The 23381-nt window shown below is 35.4% G+C and overlaps 1 protein-coding gene across 2 annotated transcripts in view; it reads left to right on the forward strand.

Moving 5' to 3' along the window:
- Window positions 1-23381, forward strand: part of LOC113231184 (cytochrome b5 reductase 4) — a 159072-nt gene that overhangs the window by 131268 nt on the left and 4423 nt on the right. For both annotated transcript variants that reach the window (XM_026465370.1, XM_026465371.1), the window contains exons 2-8: window positions 1250-1396; window positions 5342-5410; window positions 9477-10111; window positions 12786-13002; window positions 13575-13768; window positions 14757-14857; window positions 18927-19016. In XM_026465370.1, the coding sequence (XP_026321155.1) occupies window positions 1250-1396; window positions 5342-5410; window positions 9477-10111; window positions 12786-13002; window positions 13575-13768; window positions 14757-14857; window positions 18927-19016 (1453 nt within the window). The remainder of the gene's footprint in view (window positions 1-1249; window positions 1397-5341; window positions 5411-9476; window positions 10112-12785; window positions 13003-13574; window positions 13769-14756; window positions 14858-18926; window positions 19017-23381) is intronic.

Below are 23381 nucleotides of genomic sequence, written 5' to 3' on the forward strand. Positions count from 1 at the left end.
TCTGCTAACACACCTACGGATCTACCAGCAGATCTTACGATCAATAAAAATAAAAGATGTTATTTTGACATTGTTTTTTTTATTGACTACAAGACTATCAGTCTAAAACTAAATTAAAAAAAATTAACACCTATATAACTAATGTTACATAAATTAGTTAATTAATCGACTAAACCTAAATACACACTTAATTCGACTAAACCTAAATAAACACACAAATTATATACATAATACACAGCAACAAATAATAATAATAATATTAAAACGAAGAAAATATTTACAAAGGGCCAAAAATATTCATGGAATAATTTAAAACAACTTTACGCAAAACATTCAATAAAACTTAATTTCAATTATTAAAGTGACATGTCTAGTCAGAGGCTGGTAGCTGTAAAGCTGAGTGAAGAAAAACTTTCATAGATCTCTCACAGATGGCGCTTATGCAAAAAAGTCGTTAAAAACGAAAAACAAAGCTCTGCAACAAACACATCGGAAAATTTGTGAAGTCCGTTGGTTCGTTCCGTAGCTTAGTTGGCGTAGCGTCTGGCACTGTTTGCTAGGAGACGTTGGTTCAAATCCAGCCGGAGCGGAGTGATTTTTTTCTAAATGTCGTATCTTTGTTTAATAATAAAAGTAACTAGTGCAGTAATTTCACAAAAAACCAATTGAATAACATGCTGGTGAAACATCCTGACATTCAATAAAACTGAATAACATTACACGAATTGATTTTTGTCAATGGACCCCGTACAATAGCAACGACGCGTTTCGTTACCTTCCGTTATTACGATAAAAAATACTAAACAGCTCTTGATTCAAGTGTACACTTCCTATTACTTTATTATTGCATATAATCGATAAAAACGGTATATACGTGGCTATAAGTACTAATAATATCTATCTACCTAACATTCTTACTATGACATTTTTAGATTTTAGTAACTTTTCTCAAGGGAAAACACTCTTGTCATACATTTACACATTAAGAGCGACACATTATCTCGAGATCGACAAAATGTCGCAGCTTACGACAATTGGTCCCCAGGTAGTCAGTATGATAATCTGGCACATATATTGTTGTTCATCTTTTCGTTTTTGTCGTCAGCAGGCGCGGTGTGAAAATCTCTTGTTTATTTTGCTCGTACGTCAGAATTTTATTTGAACTGGCATTCCGGTCTGTAATAAATAATAATTAGATAGTTTCGCGTACAGTGCAACACGTCGTATTAAAGTATTAATATTTCTGCAGGCAACCCCCGCAACAAGTGCGCGCTGCAACCCGGACACAGTCTGATGGACTGGATCCGGCTGGGCAACTCCGGAAAGGACCTCACCGGCGTCGGTGGTCGCATCCGTCCTGTTTCCCCTGCAGAGCTCGCTTCACACAACACACAAAGTAAGTTAAACAACTTAATCAAAGCCAAGAAATTTATGTGTATTATACAAAGCGTAACGAGATCACGCGACTCGACTTACAGTGACTCGTTTTAATTATATGTGAATATGAATTCTCGCCTACCACGCACAGGTCTCGTTTGTGAAGCGGTTTCATTGATGGAAAATAAGTCCTAATACATTGTTTTACAATGTCATTTCAAAACAAGATTCATCATCAAGATCAGCTGCTATGAATCGTTTTTCGATAGAAATAACTTATTTTGTAATGTTCTATTGGTTGGATAGAAAACTTTAATATCTAATATTCAAACATAGTTGAATACATTCGTTTTACGTTTTTAACCCGAAAAATGACAAAAAAACGAATATTTCCTTTTTCTCAAAATGCTGTTTTAGAGCTACAGTGTTTTGATACTATAGTGCTGTGCCTCTACCACGAAATTATTGTGACAATTGTCGCTAGCGACCGCATAAATTACATCACAGGCAATACAGCGCCCCTAGTGGTCACAAGAAGAAATAATATTTTGTATACAAACATTGCACGCGATCACTAGCCATAACTGTCACTGTAATCTCATGGTAGAGGCACAGAAGGCAATATTTCACACTCTTGGTGTAATTAGGCCAAGTCTTCAAAATTACAACTTTACAGGAGAGTGGTTTAAAGGTTCTGTGAACGAAATTAGTCGATAATTTTTTAGCTTAAAAAGTGACAGTTATAAAATTTCATATACACATAATTTGTTACATGTAGTTCGTATTATCTTTATGACGTTAATGTGATAAAAGCACTTTTGACATATAATCTAATCACATGTGACTTTTTTAATTTGTTTTTTATTTATTTTATCTATTCGTAAACTGTAACTATATATAACTAAAATAAACAGTGAAGTAGGTCAATTTAGTTTACACTTTTAGATATTATATAACATAAACATGTAAGCACAGAGAAAACAGAGATCGAAGAAATTTTGATAATTTTACAATATAATATAATAACGCACACACTCAACATAGCCCCGCACTAGGGAAACCATAATTTATTAATTCATCATTATAGAGATTTATATACATACTAAATATATTGCACATTGACCTCTCTTTACAAAATATAATTATCTCATAAATGCATATAGATAGCTATCTTTAACTTGGCGTTCTCCTAACAAGTAGTGTGCCGAGTGGGTGAAATCCATTGGTCCACAGAGACAGAAGAAATGTGAACATTGATCAGCGCAATTGACTTTGCCTAGGACTTGATTGAGGAGATCCTTGCCTATTCTTCCTCTGTGACCTGTCCAGGTAGAAGTTGCATCTGAGAGTACATGTGTGGCTGTAAACCTGTAATAAATAATAATAATAATAATAACGCACACACTCAACATAGTCCCGCACTAGGGAAACCCTGTGGAAACACCCAAACTCAGGAGAAAAACAAATGTAGGCCATACAAATATTTCTTACGGCCCGGGAATCGAACCTGGGACCTCTGCGTAGCAGGCCATCAAGGTAACCGTGAGGCAGTTACAAATTCAAAAAAAGAGAAAAATAGAGGCAGTTCCAATCACAAATTCAAGAAGAAAAAAATCTTTCCTAAGAATTAAACAAAAAATCGCTGAGTACTCACTGTGGCAACTCTAGGGTTGAAGATATCAATATCTACTCTATTGACCAGGTTATTGATAAAATATGTATTATACCAAATATACGATTTTTAATATTCTCGGGGAAGTATATTAACTTTCACAAAAGACCTTGCGCGATTAACTCTACAATATAAACATAGCGTTCACTATTTATCTATAATAGCGCCAGAATCGGTTGACAAGAGAAAAGTTTCCACTGCTGGTTTTGCTTATTTATAAAGACTGCGGAATAAATACTCTTTCAAACTGTAAGACGTGCCATATTGATCACGCTTACCAAGCGTATCGTCTGTCGCATTGCACCCGTAATCTATGTATAATAGTCTCTATTATAACACCCACTAACAGGTATGGGGTTATGTTAAAGGCCACATCTACAAAAGGACTTTTCAGCGGTGACGTTAAAAATTCTACGAATGAAATTACTCGAAAATTTTTTTCGTTTAATAGAAGAGTCTAATTTTTTAATGAAAGAACATTTCACATTATTATATACAAATCATTGTTAAATGAATTCTGCGTATTCTAATGTCATAATTGGAAGTTTGATTAAAATAAATTGATTAAGTTTTTCAAATTATACTAAATGCCTATCTAAGTCTGGAAATAAAATCATATTTAAAAGAAACTCAAATAACTTTCTTTTTTTATAACATCAAGTGACTGGACGAACAAGTCGTGCGCCTAATGGTAAGCTACACGCCTGTCCATAACAATTGCAGTGCCACTCAGAGCTTTAAATCGCAAAGATCTGAATCAGGGGCACTGCAACTGCGCCCGTCACCCTGAGACGTAAGTTGACAAGTCTCATAAGCCTGTAATTCCACCAGCACTTTAAGCCCGGAACACAGTAATGCTGACGTTACTGCTTGGCAGCAGAAATAGGTAAGCTGGCAGTACTTCCCAGGACGAACTCTTTCACAAGGAGCTCTACTACTACTCAAATGACTAATTAGTATATAACTGGACTGATAATTAGAACTGTCAGTTTCTTAGAGTCGTATTCCAGAACTCTACTCAATACTCAAGTCAGGACTTGAGTATTGCAGCGAGCACTGAAAATCATACTTAAGTCCTTGCCATTAGGGTCATATTTCCAGTGCTTGAAATCATACTCAAGTCTGCTCAAATCTTGACTTGAGCATTGAGTAGAGTTCTAGAATACGACCCTCAGTTTCTTAACGTTGAGCGACATCTAGCCGCCAAAACAAAATTTTCAGTACCTACGATAGATAGGTCTAAATTAAGTTAGTTTGCGTATTATCAAACCTGTGATTCGACCGATTTGCAATAAATTAACATGTTTATTTAAAAAAATAAGTACAAATATGCCACGCGAGAAAGTGGTAAAACGGACAAAAAAATCCCGATATCAGGGATAGATAAATGGCACGTTTCACAAAAAAAAAATATTTGTGTCCGAGTTACCAGGACATGGGTATGTATTTTTCTTTTCTTGTGACTTAACGTCATGCCTTTAGACCATAGGTACCTATTTTTTTTACATATAAAATATAAGTGCGCATTTGACCTCCATCTCACCTGTTGGAAAGTGACGATAAGGTCGACGGTGGAGCATGCACACCTAAATAATGTCTATTATATGCTATTATATAACAAGTCTGCAGGCAGGGAATTCTTCTCCATAGCCGTTCGCCATATAAACGGAAGCGTAACGCTTCGTGCGAATCTTTGGAATATCCACAACATAGGGGTGGAACCCAAGCCTACGCCTAGTCCCCCGGTGATGGAAAGAGGAAGGCGGAATCAAATCGTGTAATTCCATCGCACACAGGGTTATGTCCCTCTAAAACTCTATATTTTCATAAACAGACGCGCATACAAATTATGTCAACAAAATTGCATTTGCGAGTTCGCCATTGGTCTTTCACATTGCATACTTTATTTCATGTAGTTCCTAATATTTTTATGACTTTCATGTGATAGAAACACCTTTAACGGACCACATGTGGCTTTATTATACTAAGGGCACAGTCAAGAGCACGTCAAGCTTGACACTTTATACTTTGGACCGTTCTTATTGTAAGCGGCATAGAGTTGGATTAAGCATAAGTCTTAAGTGTCAAGCTTGTCGTGCTCTTGATCCTGTACAATGTTTTTATCGACTTTTTTGAGAAATTTTAATGAAAACAGCTGTCGACGTGAACGCGATCCGTTCGAGTCGTTCAGAATTTATGCCAACAAAGTTATGAAAATACCCGACTACTAGCTATGCTAGCCTTTGTTGTCACTATTGTTTCTTGTGACATAGATATCGTTGATTGTTGCAGAGGATGCCTGGTTAGCGATACGAGGTCGTGTCTACAATGTTACACATTATCTGGCTTATCACCCTGGAGGTATGTATTTTGAAAAAGTGTAAGAGCTTATGCACACGATTGTTAGCAAAACCTATTGTTTAATCTATTATTTACTTTAAAAAGCTTATCACTAATTACAATAATTTCTAAATTTGGAAAATTAGTTGTCAATTTCGTTAGGACGAGGAAATTAAAAAAAAATGACAACACTGAGTGTGACGGCGAAAGTCATCGGACGGGCTCGTGTTATTAAAAATTAAAGGAATATTTAACAAATAACGCACACACTCAACATAGCCCCGCACTAGGGCAACCCTGTGTCGCGGGTGCCATGGACACACACATAGACAACCACAAATTACATCCAAACTCACGAGAGAAATAATTGTGGGCCATACAACTATTTCTCCCGGCCCGGGAATCTAACCTGGGACCTCTGCGTGGCAGTCCGGCATGGTAACCGTTAGGCCACGGAGGCAATATGTTAATTAAGAACCTGCAGGGATTATTCATTAGTTCTTTCCTATACCGGATCGGTTGCATAAGTTAACACGGTGTATTTAACGCGCATACGAAGCGCGTTAACGCGACTAAAGAGAGATTCGGTCGCAGCCAGTAAACACGTTCACAAATTCAGTGACGCCGTAAACTGCGGGTGGTGTGAGCGCACGCCCTTTTGCAACGAAACTCAGCTTTCCAACGCGATATTTACGCGTCTTAGAAACGTCTTTCGCACGTTTGAATCGATAGAGACACAACAATCTGTTTTTTGAGTCTCCACTGCCGCAAAACGCGCGTTGTTTGCGCGTAAAAAATACGCCTAGTGCATTTGCTCTAAGAGGGATAGTATCTCAATCAAACAAAAATATTCACAATTCCCGGGATGTAGGTTTCTTTTACTTTATGCCTTGTGTATAGTATTACTGATACGGCAGAAATAAAATCTTCTTTCGCTACCCTGCAGTAACTTTGGAACTAATCGTTTAATATAACTGAGAATCGCTGAAATGTAATTTATTTAGATTTCTATGCTCTGAATCCATATTTTTCAGTACAAAATTACCCAGTGTTTTTCATCGTCACAAAGGCGGAGGCGTCACGATTCATTTATGTTGCTAACAAAAGTTTAATATAGCACGTAACAATAGTTACGTCCACAACATGATGGCCCAAGATATTGTTTATTCTCACACGTTCGCTAATAAGGCCCATCATAAATCAAAGCGGAGAGGAGATGAGTCGTATTTCAGCAACCAATTAGTATTTTGTTATTTTGACATCGTCGCTCAGTCAATGTAATGTAAGGTTGCTAAAAGCATTGTTTCCTCCGTTCCGCTTTTGTAGATAACGGGCTTAAATAAAAAACAAAATCAAAATTTATTTTTTTCACATGTAACACATTAACAAAATATAATTTAAATAAATCGCTTAGTACAAATTAATAATATCGCTACATTTACACAATAACGCAGTATTGCCGAATAGGTACTATAAAATTGAACATAGCGACGAGCTGAGCAAGCGAAACTTTAGCGTGAATAAAGCGCCCATCTTCTTTTGACAAAGTATTTATTTGACGTAAGTAGATGGTGCATTATTGACGATCATCTTTTGTTGGCTCGTAGATGTGTGATTAGTTCAATAAACCAGTACTTATTCTGCAATACTTACTGCGTTATTGTGTAAAGGCAGCGATATGTTAAATGTGTAAGTGACTCGGCTACTGAGGCCTATGGAGTATACAGGGCATCCCGGGACTATGCCACATCGGCGAAGTGTTTTAAATATTGAAGATAGCAAGAAAGCAAATGAAGTAATACTGCATTCAAAGATTCTTAATAAATCACTGGCCTGAATCGGCACTTGAACCGACGAAATGAGAAAAAACTCACTGTATTCACTGATATAAAGATTGAACAGAAAGAAAAATTTCTTCGACCTAACTAAGCTAGAACCAGTGTCTGTTGCCGTACGCGCTGTCGCGCTACTTGTTTCTAAACCAGTGGCTCTCCGTCCGACATCCGTCCGAAACAATTACTGTCAAATAAGTAATACTCGATCAAATTAAAAAACAACGTCAAATATGAAGATTCATTCGCATCATACGTCTTTTAATTTTGTAGAGTAATACTTATGTCACAGTGTTTTTCGGTTTCGTCTGCGTTTATTTGTTTTTTTACTCTACTTATACAGGCTGTAATTGTTAAGTGTGCCCAAGCGATTATTCCATAAATATAAGAGATATCAAAAAGCTTTAAACTTATACGAAAGTACTTTACCTAATGAGTAAATTGACATCAATAACTTATTAAAAATAAAACTAGAAATATCCAAAATTGTAACATTAAACGCTCCCATACTTTTAATATGACATTCGTAGAAAGGCTTTCAAATTCAAATTCAAATTCAAATTCTTTATTTGCCACGTCACAAAGCTCGTAACATTTAGCAAGTCAATAGTAAAAAATTCTTATCAAAGTCATTTACTACTAACATTTAATATTACCTATAACTAATGCACACACTCAACACACTACTAGAACTAAATTCAAAGATTTGCACATATACACATAATTTAAATATTATTTAATAATAATATATTGTTATGAAATAAATCGCATAAGTAATAAATCATTAATAGATACATTAAATGTTATAAAATAATGAGCATTTTTTTGAATGCATAAGGTCAAAATATTCGTTAACTTTATAGAATGGATTTTCAATTAAAAATTTTTTTATCTTTGTTTTGAATTCTAATTCGGGCAATTCGGATATAGTCGGTGGTAGTTCATTGTACAATTTTATCTTTAGACAGTAACCTTGCTTAGCAGTTCTTTTCAATCTCGTTTTTGGTACTATCAGTTTGTTTTTGTTTCTAGTATTGTAAGGGTGTATGTCTCTGGTCCTTTTCAAGTTATTCTTCTTTTTATGTACTTCCTTCAAGGAATTAAAAATAAACAATGATATTACTGTCGTGACCCCCAATTTAACAAAAAAGATTTTTGCGGATATTCTTCTTTGGATACCACTGATTATTCTTCGATCGATCGTTTCTGTAGCACCAGAACGCGTTTTACATCGGCGCCGTTGCCCCAAATTGTCACAGCGTAATTTATTATCGAATGAATGTACGCATAATACACAGTCAACAATGTATTTTTATCGATTAATGGCTTTAATTTAAAAAGTGCATAATTTCCACCTGCTATTTTATTACATACATTATTGATATGAGTTTGATGACTCAAAGTATTATCAATAGCATAGCCTAAAAATTTTGTATTTGATTTAAAAGTCTAAGTCTAAGTCTATTTAAAAGTTCAGTTTGCCTACTGTAAGAGGTTGCAATAAGTTAACAGATAACAAAACCGATGCAAACCTATTAATAAAATTATCTTTTAATTGAATAAAAATATAATGGCATAGTTAATTCATTGATAAAGTGTGAGTTGTCCATAAAAAGAATAAAACTGATCAATTTTTTGTTTCTGCTGATTGCCTCAGTTTTATGTAAGGATCGTTTAATTGTATCCGACGAAAAAATCGGGACAACAGAAGTGGGTCAAATTTAATGATGCACATTACCGCTTGGCGACAGAAATAGCTAAGGTGACAGTACTTCCGTGGATGAACTCTTTCACGAGGAGTTCTACTGCGACTATTCTATGATGTGGTCAGGATCCAAATGAAAGCTTTCATTATGGGCATACTATCTGATATGACCTGTAAAATGTGTTGGTGCTTAAGTTTTTACAACTGGAAATGAAACAATTTTTTGAGATCTAACATCGGAAGTTTTCAAACAAACCAACGTTTCGGGCTCTTTATAGGTCCCGTGGTCACGACTGACTGGGATGGTTGTCTGATAGTCTGTTGACAACGCAAGGTGGCTTCACACGGCCCGTAATTTCAAGGGTCGCGTCGCGCCGTACCGATTTGTACGGGCTTGCTCGCGCCACAGGCCCATTCACACACAGACAGTCGTGACCATGGGACCTGTAAAGAGCCCGAAATATTTGAAAAAATAGTTTCATTTTCACAGTCCAATAATCGCAAAAACTTAAGAACTCGACAAGTTTTAAATTTTTTATTTATTTTCTAGGACCCGAAGAACTAATGCGCGGAGCAGGCATAGACGCTACGCAATTATTCGACAAAGTTCACCCTTGGGTCAACTACGATTCCTTATTAGCAAAATGTCTAGTTGGCCCTCTACAAGTTGACCTACCGAGCGCTGAGGAACTCTTCGATTCCTCAAATCCTTCACCAAAATCTGATCGCCTTCGAGAACCTTCAAAAGCACAAGAACTGGTCAGAAAATCAATGGAAAACATAGCAAATTGCATCACCCCTGTTAAAAAGAAAATAGCGTCGAAAAACGAAGAAAACTTTAAAGGGAGTCCGCCTAGTAAAATTATGCAAAGTTTAATACAGTCGAGCGATTTACCCGTATCGATAAGTCGACGAGCCGCTTATACTCCAGCGAAAACGGAGAAAAGTACGGAAGAAACACCGCCCTCATTAAGACATGATTGGATTCAAACATCTACGAAACTTACAATATCTGTATACACCGGATCATTAGCGAATCCCGGAGGATGTGCCCGAATACATGAAGGAATCCTGTTTATAGAGGTTGCGACCGACGGCTGGCTTAGAACTTTGAAATTAGTTCCTGAAGCGAAACTAGAACTACCTTTGCAATTACGAACATTTACGGAAAGTGGGAAAATTGAGGTAAGATTTCAGCCTCAAGGCCAATTATTCACAAAAGCGGACCGGAGAAATATAATTTAAACAATCAATAGTATTTCTCATTGTTTTGACATCTCCATAGCTTTGAGTTACATTTTACAGGTAATTTGTAAAATATTTATAAAATACTAACAACCACCTCAAGGACTATATTACTAACATCATGACAACAACTTTCGTTCTTTGACTTTTTACAAAACATAATAAATTTACCAAAAATAAAAGTTTTTTTAGTGCTGTTCGAATCCAGCCGGATCAAATGAATTTTTCAAGTGTTCAACCTTTATTATAATAAATGTTTAAGATTTTTTTTTGTGTTATCTGACACTTTTTGGATCTGTATCTGGTAGAAAGATAGTAAGTTCAAACGTGCAAGCTTCCCCGATGAACCCTATCCGCGTTCTTGCGTTTTGCAGAGTTATCACCGTTTGGAACGATCTATTTAAATATTTTTCTTTTTATATGAAAGTAATAAATGAATGTATTGAATTATCAAATGTTATGGAACAAAAGTTGTTGTTTATGATGTTAGTAATATAGTCAAGCGAGGTTGTTAGTATTTTACAAACAACACTTTATAGTAATTACTAAATTAATGCATAAAATGGATTGTATATACAAATTTTGCAGGCCACTTACGTATGTAGTGGCCAGTATTGGCTTTTACTTATTCTTAAACTAATGCATCCAAATTAACACCCGTGATAAGAAATTTAAAATAAATAGAAAGTTTTTCCTGAATAATCACTCTTTACGAGATACGAGTTTGCATCAATATCATAACCTAGCATAATCATAAAAAGCATAACCTAGTTTTAGAATATTGAAATTGTTTAAAGATAATTATTTTAGTTATGCACGATTAGGGTAAATTCCGATGTGTCGACCACGTTAACAAACTTTGACTGTTTTTAAATAGACGGTTTTGAGCTCTATCTTATGATATTTAAAACGAATAATTCACCACTTGTCACCTAGCCGCGTTTTAGTTAATGGACGGCAGAACGTCTCTTCACGCCGAAATAATGAGGTTAAAATAATCTTGGGTAAGTAATCCCTCCTCTAAAATGTGTACCTAGAAACACATGTGCAATATTGCATATGGGAGTTTATCACAAGCATCTAACCGCTCAAGAAGAAATACGATAACCGACACCGTTGAACCTAAAAGATATCCATTGGAAATAAATATATTATTATTTTATCGTAACCTGAAGCTTTCCTCGTAAACGTAATTTAATATAGAGAAAAGCCTAAGGTACCAACTTTTTATATATACTGTTATTATAATCATTAATATAAAAATCGAATTAAAACAAAAGAATTCTTGGATCTGGCAGGACTCGAACCTGCCAAACTAGCGCCACCTTTCTACCAACTAAGCTCAATCGATACCTTACAAATTTAAGTGTTCGTTACAAATCTTTTGCGTTTGGTTTTTTCGGCTTTTATCGTGGTAGTAAAACATCATTTTATTCACTAAAAAATTTATGTAATGGTTAGATAAAATTTATTGAAACCAAATTGACTACTTGTACCAAGGCTCTCAGTTCTTAAAAACGAAAAAGATGCAATATTTTTCCCTTTAAAAAATAATAAAAATCATTTGTTCTCAGACATCAAAGTCCATACAAGTTAGTAACATAACACACGTCAGCTGTATTCAGACAGATCAGCTGTATTCAGCTGCATCCATCTTTAGGCGAAATAGTTTACTTTTACGTACTTTCGTGGATTCATAGGTACATCGTGTGACAGAGTTTCAATCTATTGTACAATATTCCTTTGTCACCTTTACACGTTTACTAATAAATTACGAAATTTGAACTTATCCTAATTTTAATTCATATCATAATAGCTTAATTCGACATGCAGTAATTAAAACTTGAACAATTATTTTTAACTATTCATGATACGATACGACGGCACACAAAGGAAATGAGAATGTTGTCAAAACTCTTGAAGCGTAAGCATACATGTCTCCATCTACAATATACAGGCTGCCCCGTAAATAATGAACAGTATGTAGCTGTAGCCACGTATTTTTTCCGCAAAGTAGCGTTGCTATTAGGAACGTCAACCTAAAAACAGACACTAGACCCTTAAAATCTCATGTTACACTGCCGGCAAACAAGTTGGCGATATTAACGCTCCTTAATATCTCAATATATCTGGCGTTAATCTATAGGCCGTTACTACTTTCCATCACGTGGACCATTTAACTGTTTGCCGATATTTGTACCTTTTAAAAGATTACATTAAAATTAAAAACATATTCTAAAAAACAGTTCGATATTTTGTATTTTGCAAAAGGTCATATAAATAAATATTAGACAACATCACATACGGTTGCTCTGACCCCAAAGTAAGACACTAACACTTATGTTATGGATATCGGAAACAACGGCGGTACCACAAACACCCAGACCCGAGACAATATAGCAAATGTTAGTTTTTCATGCATTGACCCGGCCGGATCATTATGAAAACCGGTATGCAAGCCATTTGACCGTAGAGGTCGTCAAATATATGAATATAGCAAGCAAGAACTTTTCTTAATTAAATTTTATTGAACATCTTGTTCTGTTTTCTTGTTGTCATATTGTCCATTATTTACGAGATACCCTGTATGACATATCTCGTTACATTGTTTCAGGTGAGTGCCCAAAAGGCCGAGACGGGTGTATGGAAAGGCTGCGGGGAGATATCACTGGGCGTTCCGACAAGAGTGTCGTCCCCAAGGACCGTAGAATGCCGTGTCGTGTCCGTGAGTCGTGTGTCGCACGACACTACGTTATTATCCTTAACGCCGCTTTTAGGACCCGTCGTTGTACCTTTGGGACATCACATTTGTATACATATGCCAGTTTCAGGTACGTTGGATATTCGTTTAACATTTAACCAAGTAATATATTAACCCATCACTACGGTGATGGACAGTTTTGATTTAAAAAAGTTTTTTAATTTCTTTTTTATAAATTTACGCCGTATACATGCACCGTGTATCTCTATATCAGTCACTTTCCTCGATTGAGCTCACAGTGGTTTTGACGACATAGATATATGTATATAAAACAAATAAGTACCGTGATCAAACCGATACAATACTATCTACTTGGTATATCATCGCACATACCGCACGTTCAAAAGAATAACGTCACTAACCGATAAAGATTGAAACTTATTTTCATACACTGTTTCTTTTATACGGGGTTATTTGTAAAATAGTAACAACCTCGCATTTTAAATAACAACTTTGGCCTTATGATTTTTTACAAAACATGCTAAATTAACTTTTACGTTATGTATCTGACATTTCAGATCTGTATGTGGTAGTAATATTGTAATTGCAAGTTCAAACGTGCAAGCGTCGTCCACCGTAGGGTGGACCACGATAACCTCTAAATTTGAATCATAATTGCAAAGTAAAATTACTTTTTCACAGGTTCAGAGACGAACTGCGTGAGATCATATACGCCCGTTGGCGAAGGCTGGGGCGCTGAAACCGAAGTTTCGGGGGCGCTTAAACTGACCATAAAGAAATATGAAAAGGGGCAAATGTCACCATTGTTAGCTGAATTGAAATCTGGCGATAATGTTACGCTCTCCGGACCATATGGAAATTTTCAACTTCAAAAGGTAAAAAACATAAATAATATATGTAATATAATAACTCTGCAACGTAAATATATTGTAGAATTTACGTGTTTCTTAGTACATCATATACAATTTTCACTGATTAAAAATGACAGATTGTATGCCGTGGACGCATCTTGTATAAAGTATACCTAAAAATAGTTTGATACGCAGTCGGGAGTGAAAATACTTACATTTTTATTTGAATTGAAATGATATTTTTATCGAGGTACTAAAATGAGCCAATGTATACCCGAGGTGGCTAGACACCGAAAAGTTGAAAACTTAACTTTTCACTTCCATTGCAAGAAAAAAATATTTCAATCGTTTTCGCTCTACAACAAAATTACGAACCAAAATTCTGAAGTTTTCGCGGTATTGTTTTTGCAACCAAACAGATACAACAAACGCGGTAAAATAATATGGCGCCAACGTATATGCGGAAAAGGCACGAAACTAAAACCGAGCGTACTACTGACTGTTTGAGTTTGTTCCCTCGAAGTAAATTAAAAAATTAGGTACCGTTTATTCCCTAAGGATTAAAGGATGCACTTTACTCCCGCTCCGTAAGGCTATCTTGACGTACTTTTAGAGCATGAGAAGTGAAAAAATATTTTATTCTTGTTTACTACTTACTTACTCCGCCGGCTCAGCGACCCGAAGTGAGTTGGCCTACGAGTTGGCGCCAGCGCGCCCTGTCTTGTGTAATCTCCTCCCAGAGGTCTTTCTTCGCTTCGTCCCTCCATCGGTGTTTGGGCCGACCAACTGATCGTCGACCACTAGGACGTCTCATGTAGACCTTTTTCACTGCCCTATGAACTGGCATCCTTTCGAGATGTCCGAGCCAACGGGGTCTTGCGGACATGATTTTTCCGATAATATTGGACTCAGACACGATGTCCTCCAACGCCTGGTTCTTTCGGATCCTCTGATACCCACATAAACACTAGTACTGATTAGTGGGGTCCAATCGTTATTGTTTCTTTTGCAGTTAAAAGCAGTAAAAACAATATACTTCATCGCAGCTGGCACAGGCATCACTCCGATGTTAGGGTTACTAAGGTTCATGCTGGGCAGGTCAAACCCGCGTTGGTAAGTAATCACTGACACACACACGCACGCACGCTTGCACGAGGACACACTCACGTTCGTACCTACTCTGCTTGCATACAAATAATACTATTAGTTGTCTTAAGGTGGGTCCACATTTGTAACATTTCGACGCACCGAAACTCCGTGACGTCATATGTATATACACACACAAAATTGTGGCGCGTCTGTCACGTGTGGCAAAGTCAAAACTATGGACATTGCTCACACCCGGACTAGGACAGGAAATCCTTTGAACAAACTTCCTTCCGACGAATCAGGACTTGACCTGTGACATCGCAGCGTGACAGTACAAAAATCATCGTTGAATCTCACTAGAATGTCACGTAGCCACAATTTACATGCCAGTTCAAAGGCCCGTGGATTTTGGATCGCTGCGTGTAACAATACTGGTCGTGTCATTTGTCCGAGTATGAAAAACCATCTACATTTGTGTTTCTATCACGCGTATCTGTTACGGTTACGAAGTCCAGTGCGTGGAAATGTCACAAATCTGGATTCACCTTTACGATTTTCTTAACTTATGTTTCTTCTATTATTATTATGTTATTATTCCATTTACATGTTTTGTATATTTATAAATAAATCCAAGTGTGTGAGGTCGTAATACTGTAACACAAGGGTATCCTTAACGTGACCATTATTTTTTTTCCTCGCAGCGGGACTCCTGTACATTTATTATTGTTGAAAAAAACACTTGTTTATGATAGTTACGAAATGGTTGTAAAAAAAAGAAAGCACTAAAAATGTTTAATAACCAAAAATTAAAAAAGGAACTTGTTGTGTTGTCTGGTGGGCTGGCTTTATATATTTTTCTGTTTTTTTTTTTTCGTACCATTTTTTTACATTTATTGTCCTGTTTTGTCAAAACGGAACATTTAAATATTTTGGGGACAGCGGGACACGAAGCTTAAAAGCGGGACTATGGTCACGTTAAGTATCCTAGTACAGGTTCCGTTCTCTCACAATGGCCTAACACATTGTAAGTAAGCTTTTACACGGGCCTATTTTAATATCAACGCCATTGTGATTGGAAAGAAATTGATTATTACGCAATACTTAAGTAATATACTATCTATTGGCATTGACCTTTGGTTTAAAAGCTTTAGCCAGCTCCATTAAGTCAATGGTAGACACGCGACATCGTGATCGACCTACTGATTTATTTAAATATGCGTTGCGTTACATATTCTTTTCATTTATGTCTTAGAATAATTATGTTTAGACCAGGCTTTTAACATGCACTAGCAGAATAAGGATTAATAATTAAAAGTTCTTGCTCAATTACGAATAAACGCAGGTAATACGGTTTATTTTTTATTAAATTAATACTAGATATGCTACATTCTATATTAACTTGGAAATATACTTTCGCAAATTCACAATATTTTTTCTATTTCTACTACATTTTGTACGGAAATAAAAAAATGTTTGCGACTCAGAACAAAATTGTTTATTTTAATGCCAGAAATGTCGTGTTCAGAGGTCCTAGCTTAATTGAAAATAATGCTGAATAAACAAGAGTAAACAATAAAATCAATTTAAAACAAAGACATTTAAACGTAAACGGTTTCGGTCACGTGGGCGCTGAATGACGGGATCTTGATAGGTCTAATTTTTTTTATTCCAAGTGACAGGACGAACAAGTCGTGCACCTGACGTTAAGCGACACGCCTGTCCATATTGCAGTTCAGAGCTTTAAATCGCAAAGATTTGAGGGACACTGCCACTACGGACGTCATACTGAGACATAAGTTGAAGGTCGCATGTGCCTGTAATTTCACTAGCATCCTTACCCTTCAAAACCGAAACACAGTAATGCTCACATTACTGCTTGGCACCAGAAATAAGTACTTCCCTGGACGAACTCTTTCACAATGAGCTCTATTGCTACTATACTACTATTTGGGAAAAAAACCTTTCTAAATGGTTTTGGTCTGGGTGTACTCGGTGAATTATTAGTGAATTCTGTTATTCCAGTACTGAAAGCATAGGGTATATTAGTGTGGTAAAAAACAAAAAGTTTACATTGCGTAGGATTCATAAAACACTGTTTTTAGTCGACTTGACTAAAAAATTTGTAAAATCGCGCATACTCGTACAAGGGTACATATAATATAAAATAATATTGAATCAATAAGTTTTGTAACTTAGAGAATTATTAAGTTTGTTTCCTATAACTAAAGAATAATGGAAGAGCGACTAAGGAATAACGGAAGAGCAGGCCATGCAGTCATAGGTGGATGACACCTATTATGAAGTCCCAACTTTATGTAAAACAACTATGAAGAAAGAAACAAACTTTTTTCATTTTTCATTTTCATTTTCAAGGACCTTTTTTGTATTAACATATTCGCCCAACACATAGCATAAACTTTTGAGTAGGCACAAAAACAGAATTACTTAGAAATAACTTTAATGAGAACCTATGTTAACCTTTCTTTAAAACTAAAAGAGGATTTGGAAATTACATTTTGAGCTTTAATTGCCCAATATTGTGCTTGAAGAGTAGAAGAGGGCTTTCGGCCAAAAATGATGTTACGAGGTTTTCGAATTTAGCCGTCGCTTTGCATGTTATAGATATTAATAATACACTATTTTATTCTCTAGGTTATAATGTTGAACTGAAAACATATGGTTATATAACGCACCATCAATAATAAAATGACGTAATTCCAAAATAATTTTTAGGATACTGACAAAATAGAGTAAATAAATAACTTACATTTCATCAGCTGTATACGCCATTTGGCTGGTGCCGACAATGACAAAGTTCTACTTGATAATGAAATACGATATTTTTTATATCGTACGTTTTTTTATTTATTCTATCAATTCCCGGTAGGACCAAATTTGGAAACAATTTTTTTCTAAATTGGTTCTAATCTGCGTGTTCTGGGAAGCAAGTGCCTCCTGGTCGAACGGTTACCATGCTGGTCTGCCACGCAGAGATCCCGGGTTCGATTCCCGGGTCGGGAGAAATATTTGTATGGCCTTTATTTCTCACGAGAGTTTGGATGTAATTTGTGGTTGTCTATGTATGTATGTGTGCGGGGCTATGCGTGTGTATTTTATTATTATGTGCCCCAGAGTGAATTCCACTGCTCTGATACTCATAGTATAGTGAATTGTAGTTGTCTGGCACATTAACGCATTATTATTTCGTTATTGTTAAGTTATATTGCACTGTTGCACTTTACTAAAAGGTGTGTTTTTTAAAAATCCATGGAAAATGTACTACTTACTTCCCGTGAAAGATTATTAAAATTTATGTATAAAATAAATTTTATTGTAGACATCTAAACAATTTCATACTTTCCAAGTATATTTAAAAATAAAAGGGAAGAAATATTTTCATATTTTGAGTAAGGACCGTTTTGTCCAGAAGTAGCTCACTTAAAGTTTGGCTCATTTTGTATTAAGTATATATCTTTTAATTGTTTCTTACAATTTTCTAATGACGGTTTTATTGACGTGTAGCGAATCAAATTTTAAGTTCAGTAAAGCATTACTTTATTATACCACTATTTTATTATATTGATTATACCAATAATCTTGAATTTCGCGTATTTTGAGTTACAACACTATTGTAATAGCAGTGCGATATATATCATCGCTTAGCAAACAACACGGCTTAAGTCATTTCAAGTAATTTTCTAGGGGCGTGAAAAACCTGCATATATTATTGTATAATTTTTTTAAATGTTTACCTATTATTAGTAATAGGTTAATTATTTAATAGAATTTTAAAATTTTAATAATTTTGTTACAATAATATATGCAATAATTTTATACAATAATACATATATGGAGGTTTTTCACGCGCCTATAAAGTTACTTGAAATTACTTAAGAGGTATTGTTTGCTAAGCGACGATAAGTAAAATATATGAAAATTGTCTAGAATTGCTGCACTTGATGCTGTTTGCAGTTTTCAAGAATACATTCTTCCCTACCGAGAAGTTTATTTGCTACGTTTAACTTAAACAAAGGCAACTCGTGCCGTGAATAGCGAAACGCATTTAAATCTTATACATTTTCGTTTGTCATAGCGAACAAGTCCATCTGCTATTCTTCAATAAGACGGAAGAAGACATACTATTCCAAGACAAATTCGAAGAAATAGCCAAGGAAGACGACAGGTAAATATTGAACATTGTTCCTTGTTATCTTGTACGTTTAGCATAGAACGAGATGGAGGACCGGAAGAGCTTATACATTTCTGGAGTTATATATGGGCGTAGAACTCTTTTCATGTGACATGACAAGCGAGCTAAAATTATACATACTTATTTTTAAATAAATTGAAACCACTTAAAAAAGCCATTCCTATCATTTAAACAATATGTATGGAACTTTCGAGTGAGGGAAAAAATATTAAATAACCCTGTAGAGCATTATTTTGTTTACTTGAAAGTCTTGAAACTTAATCCTAATTTCATTCACTTGAATCTTTTGATGAGATAGAAGAAGATGGAGGATCGGAAGCTCAGTTACATAAATAACTTACATGAGAAGCGCGCTAAAACTATACGTAGTTATTTTTAAATAACTTGGAACCACTTAAAAAGGCATTCCTATGAGCTTTCGAGTATATGAAAAACGTTAAATAACCCTGTAAGCCTAATTTCGTTTACTTCAAAATCATGGGATTAGATCCTAAATTCGTTCACTTGAAAGTCTTGGAAATAGATCCTAATTTCGCTAACTCCAAAATTTTGAAACAAAACGCTAATCACTAGTTTCCATAGTGAGAATGTAACTAGTAAATCATTTGATAAATAACCATGACGTACTTAAAGTCTTGTCTTGAAACGAGTTCACTAAAAAATCTTAAACAATATCCTATTTTCGTTCACTTGAAAGTCTTGTAACTAATTTACTTTTTTGTAGGTATAGGTAATCGCATAATTAGACACCTTAATTAAATTGTTACATTTATATACGGTTTACAAAATATACAGAGTGTAATAGTTAAGTGTGCCCAGGCGATAATTCAGTATGAAACATGTGCCATATTGCTGGGCTGCAAATCTACGCCACCGATGCGATAAAAAGAAGAATAAGCTTAACGATTTTTCTTGCACTATAAATAGTCAAATTATCTGATAAATATATAGGTATGAACCTATTTATTATACAGGATGGTATCGTTAAGTGTTGCTCAGACGATTATTATTATTATTATAAGAGATATCAAAAACCTTTAAACTGATGTTACCTAATAAGTAAAACGACATCAATAACGATTAAAAAATAAAATGCTGTGATACATTTAATGTGGCATTCGTAGAGAGGCTTTACTTCGAACAACTAACTGCTTTGAACACAAAATTTTGTACATCCTTAAAAAGTCCTGTATAATAAATAGGTACATAACTACATATTTATCAGATTTATAGTGCAAGAAAAATCGTTTCATTTACTCTTCTTTTTATCGTTTCGGTGGCATAGACTTGCAGCCCAGCAATATGGCACATGTTTGCCATCGTGTTAAAAGTATTTGCCAATCGGCGAAGGTTCCACTGATGGGCCTAGGGTGCTCTAGACATACAAGGACTATGAATAGAATACGGTGAGACTTCTTGTTGTACTATTATGTATTATTAGTATAAACCCATAGAGCATATAACCAGAAATAAAGACGAAATGTCATTAAATTTGTTTGAAAACTATTCTGCCAAATTATTACTGTGACAACTGCGCTTCGATTGGCCAGTCCGAATTCGAAACAATTGACGGATGTCGTCAATTGTTCAAAATCTTCAAATCGAACAGTTTAACTTGAGCTTTACTATAATGATCGAAAATTGCAAAATTATATTTAATATTTAATTACCAATTAAATGTGGTTCCGCTTGTTTTGTAATTAGATGTTTTAATATATATGTTAAAATAATATCATTTATTTATTATTATTATTATTATTATATAACCAGAAATAGACACGAAATAAAGGCCATCCACCCCTGGCAACTCATCAGGTAAATGAGCCTTAGATCACTTTTAAATATCAACTTTCGTCTGTGCTGAAGTCACAAATTTAGAAAACTGAAATAGTGCAGCGCCAACAACTGACCTGTGTTTACGTACTGTTTTTATTTTAATAAAGATAATATCTCTAACAATGGGAACTGTTCTATTGGGTAGTGTGGGACAACAGCAAAACATCTAATTACAAAACAAACGGAATCACATTTCGTCGGTACCTAATTAAATAATAAATATGTATTTTTGCAATTTTCGTCCATTATAGTAAAGCTCAAGTTAAACTGGTCGATATATACTAGATGTATAAATCTGAAGTCAAAATTAAAAGAAAAGTGAGAACAAGTATTTACGCAAATGAAACACCAAAATCATACCATATTAATACACATGAATTATTTCGTAGAAATCACTAGGGTTTGGATATACGTAGGCTACACTGAAAGTTTTGCACTCCTGGCGACTCATTAATATTCGGAATTCAAATGTTATGTTTAAACAAAATATAGAATTCTATCTATCGAATATCGAATGCAATATTTTTAGGCGGGTAACTGATTGTCATTTTTTAAATTTGACCAGTTGAGTTGTACGGTTTCGCACTGAAAATGAATTTAACGCGTAAAGATTTTAGAACGATTTAGGGTCGTATTCTAGAACTACTCAATGCTCAAGTCAGGATTTGAGTATGGTTTAAAGCACTCGAAATCATACTGAAGTCCCTGCCATTAGGGTCGTATTTCCAGTGCTTGTGTTTCCAGTGCAATCCTGACTTGAGCATTGAGTAGAGTTCTAGAATACGACTCTTAGAGATTTATAGATGATTTTTTATGACTTTAAAAGTTCTCTTTCTCCACATCAGCGCTGTGCTCGCCGTCAAAACGCTTTTGGGCTTAAAGCACCACATTTAAGCACTGTCAGGCGTTGGTACGCTGAATTTAATAGTGGTCTTGTTTCTCACCATGATGAGATTCGTGAAAGTCGTCCGTCAACTGCAGTGAATAATTAAAATGTGGCTACCATCAAGCGACTCATTGAAGAAAATCGGCGAATCACCTACGACGATCGATATGAGCCAAATTGAAAAAAATTTGCACAAACATTTGCAAGTCAGGAAACTTTGTTGTTAAACTCACATCAGACCAGAAACGGGCTCGTGTTGTTTGGTGCAAAGAGTTGTTGCTAAAGTTTGACCACGGGCGTTCAAACGCTGTTTATGACATCGTTACTGGAGACGAAATATTTTACAAACAGCGAGTTTTTTCTCTAAAACGGGTCATGTTTGCTCTGTTGCCCTCGAAGAACAAACAACAGTGAATGCTGAATGGTACACCACCGTTTGTCTGCCGAAGGTTCTCGAAAAAGTTCGCGAGAGGTGACCGAAAAATCGCACCACGATAATGCTTCTTCTCACACGGCGAACAAAACAAAAGCGTTTTTGTGTACCGAAAAGGTGGAGCTCGTGACCCATCCTGCTCACAGCCCAGACTTAACACCATGTGACTCCTTTCTTTTCCCGAAAATCAAAGATTGGATGAGGGGATTGACATTTCCGGAGCCAGAAGTGGCAGTGGCGACTTTCAACCAACACTTTGAAGACGTACTCTCAAATGAGTGGGCTTTGTGTTTTAAAAAATGGTTTGAGCGTATGAAAAGGTGTTTAAAATGTAACGAAGAATATTTTGAAAAGCAATAAACATTTCGTTATAAATAATTTTATTTATGAGTGCAAAACTTTCAGTGTGGCTCTCGTATTCCTGCAAAATATTCGTATGAAAACATGACCTAGATAATTTTCCTTTTGCGATTTACCTTAAGATATTATCCTTGAACATTAGTACACGAGCCCACAACTTTTGATATCTCTCATGAATAATTAATGAAGCCAGTATTTTTCCTGTGCCTCCCAAGTTAGGTATCTCCGGTAATCTAATTGGTTCATTGTTCGAAATTATTGCTTCATTGTTTAAGTTAATTATTACTTGATGATTAATTCTTTTGTTTTCCGGCATTGGTATTTCTTATCTACACAAAAAAAGATGTTTAGAAGAGACCGGTGCCTGCCTCACTACTAGGTACGAATCCACTTTTATGCACAAGTTTACTTTACACCAATGACTACACATTTCTTGGATAACTTTCTTTTCCTAGCATGTAGATTTCCTCAAGATGTTTTTGTTCATCATTAAAGCAAGCCATAGTTAGTAATCTAACTGCAAATTACATACAAAAGTACTAATATTTTTGGACGGATATCGTAGAAATAATTATACATACATAATACTATAGTTTGACGGTCCTTAAACCTGAGTCCTTGACCCCTGATTGTGCCATTGCCGGAAAACATCGCCTCCCCCATTTAAAAATTTTAAATTAATTTTTCAGGCCAGAGGCGAGACGTGATTAATACATACCGAAAATACAGTCGCGTTGGACAACTTTTCACGGATATTAAAATGAAAATGTGTTGATCGAAATAGATTTTATTATTAACGATTGTCCTTTCATATCCAAATTTA

This window comes from Hyposmocoma kahamanoa, unplaced genomic scaffold (assembly GCF_003589595.1).
Source record: "Hyposmocoma kahamanoa isolate Upper Pololo Valley unplaced genomic scaffold, ASM358959v1 65, whole genome shotgun sequence".
NCBI lineage: Eukaryota > Metazoa > Arthropoda > Insecta > Lepidoptera > Cosmopterigidae > Hyposmocoma > Hyposmocoma kahamanoa.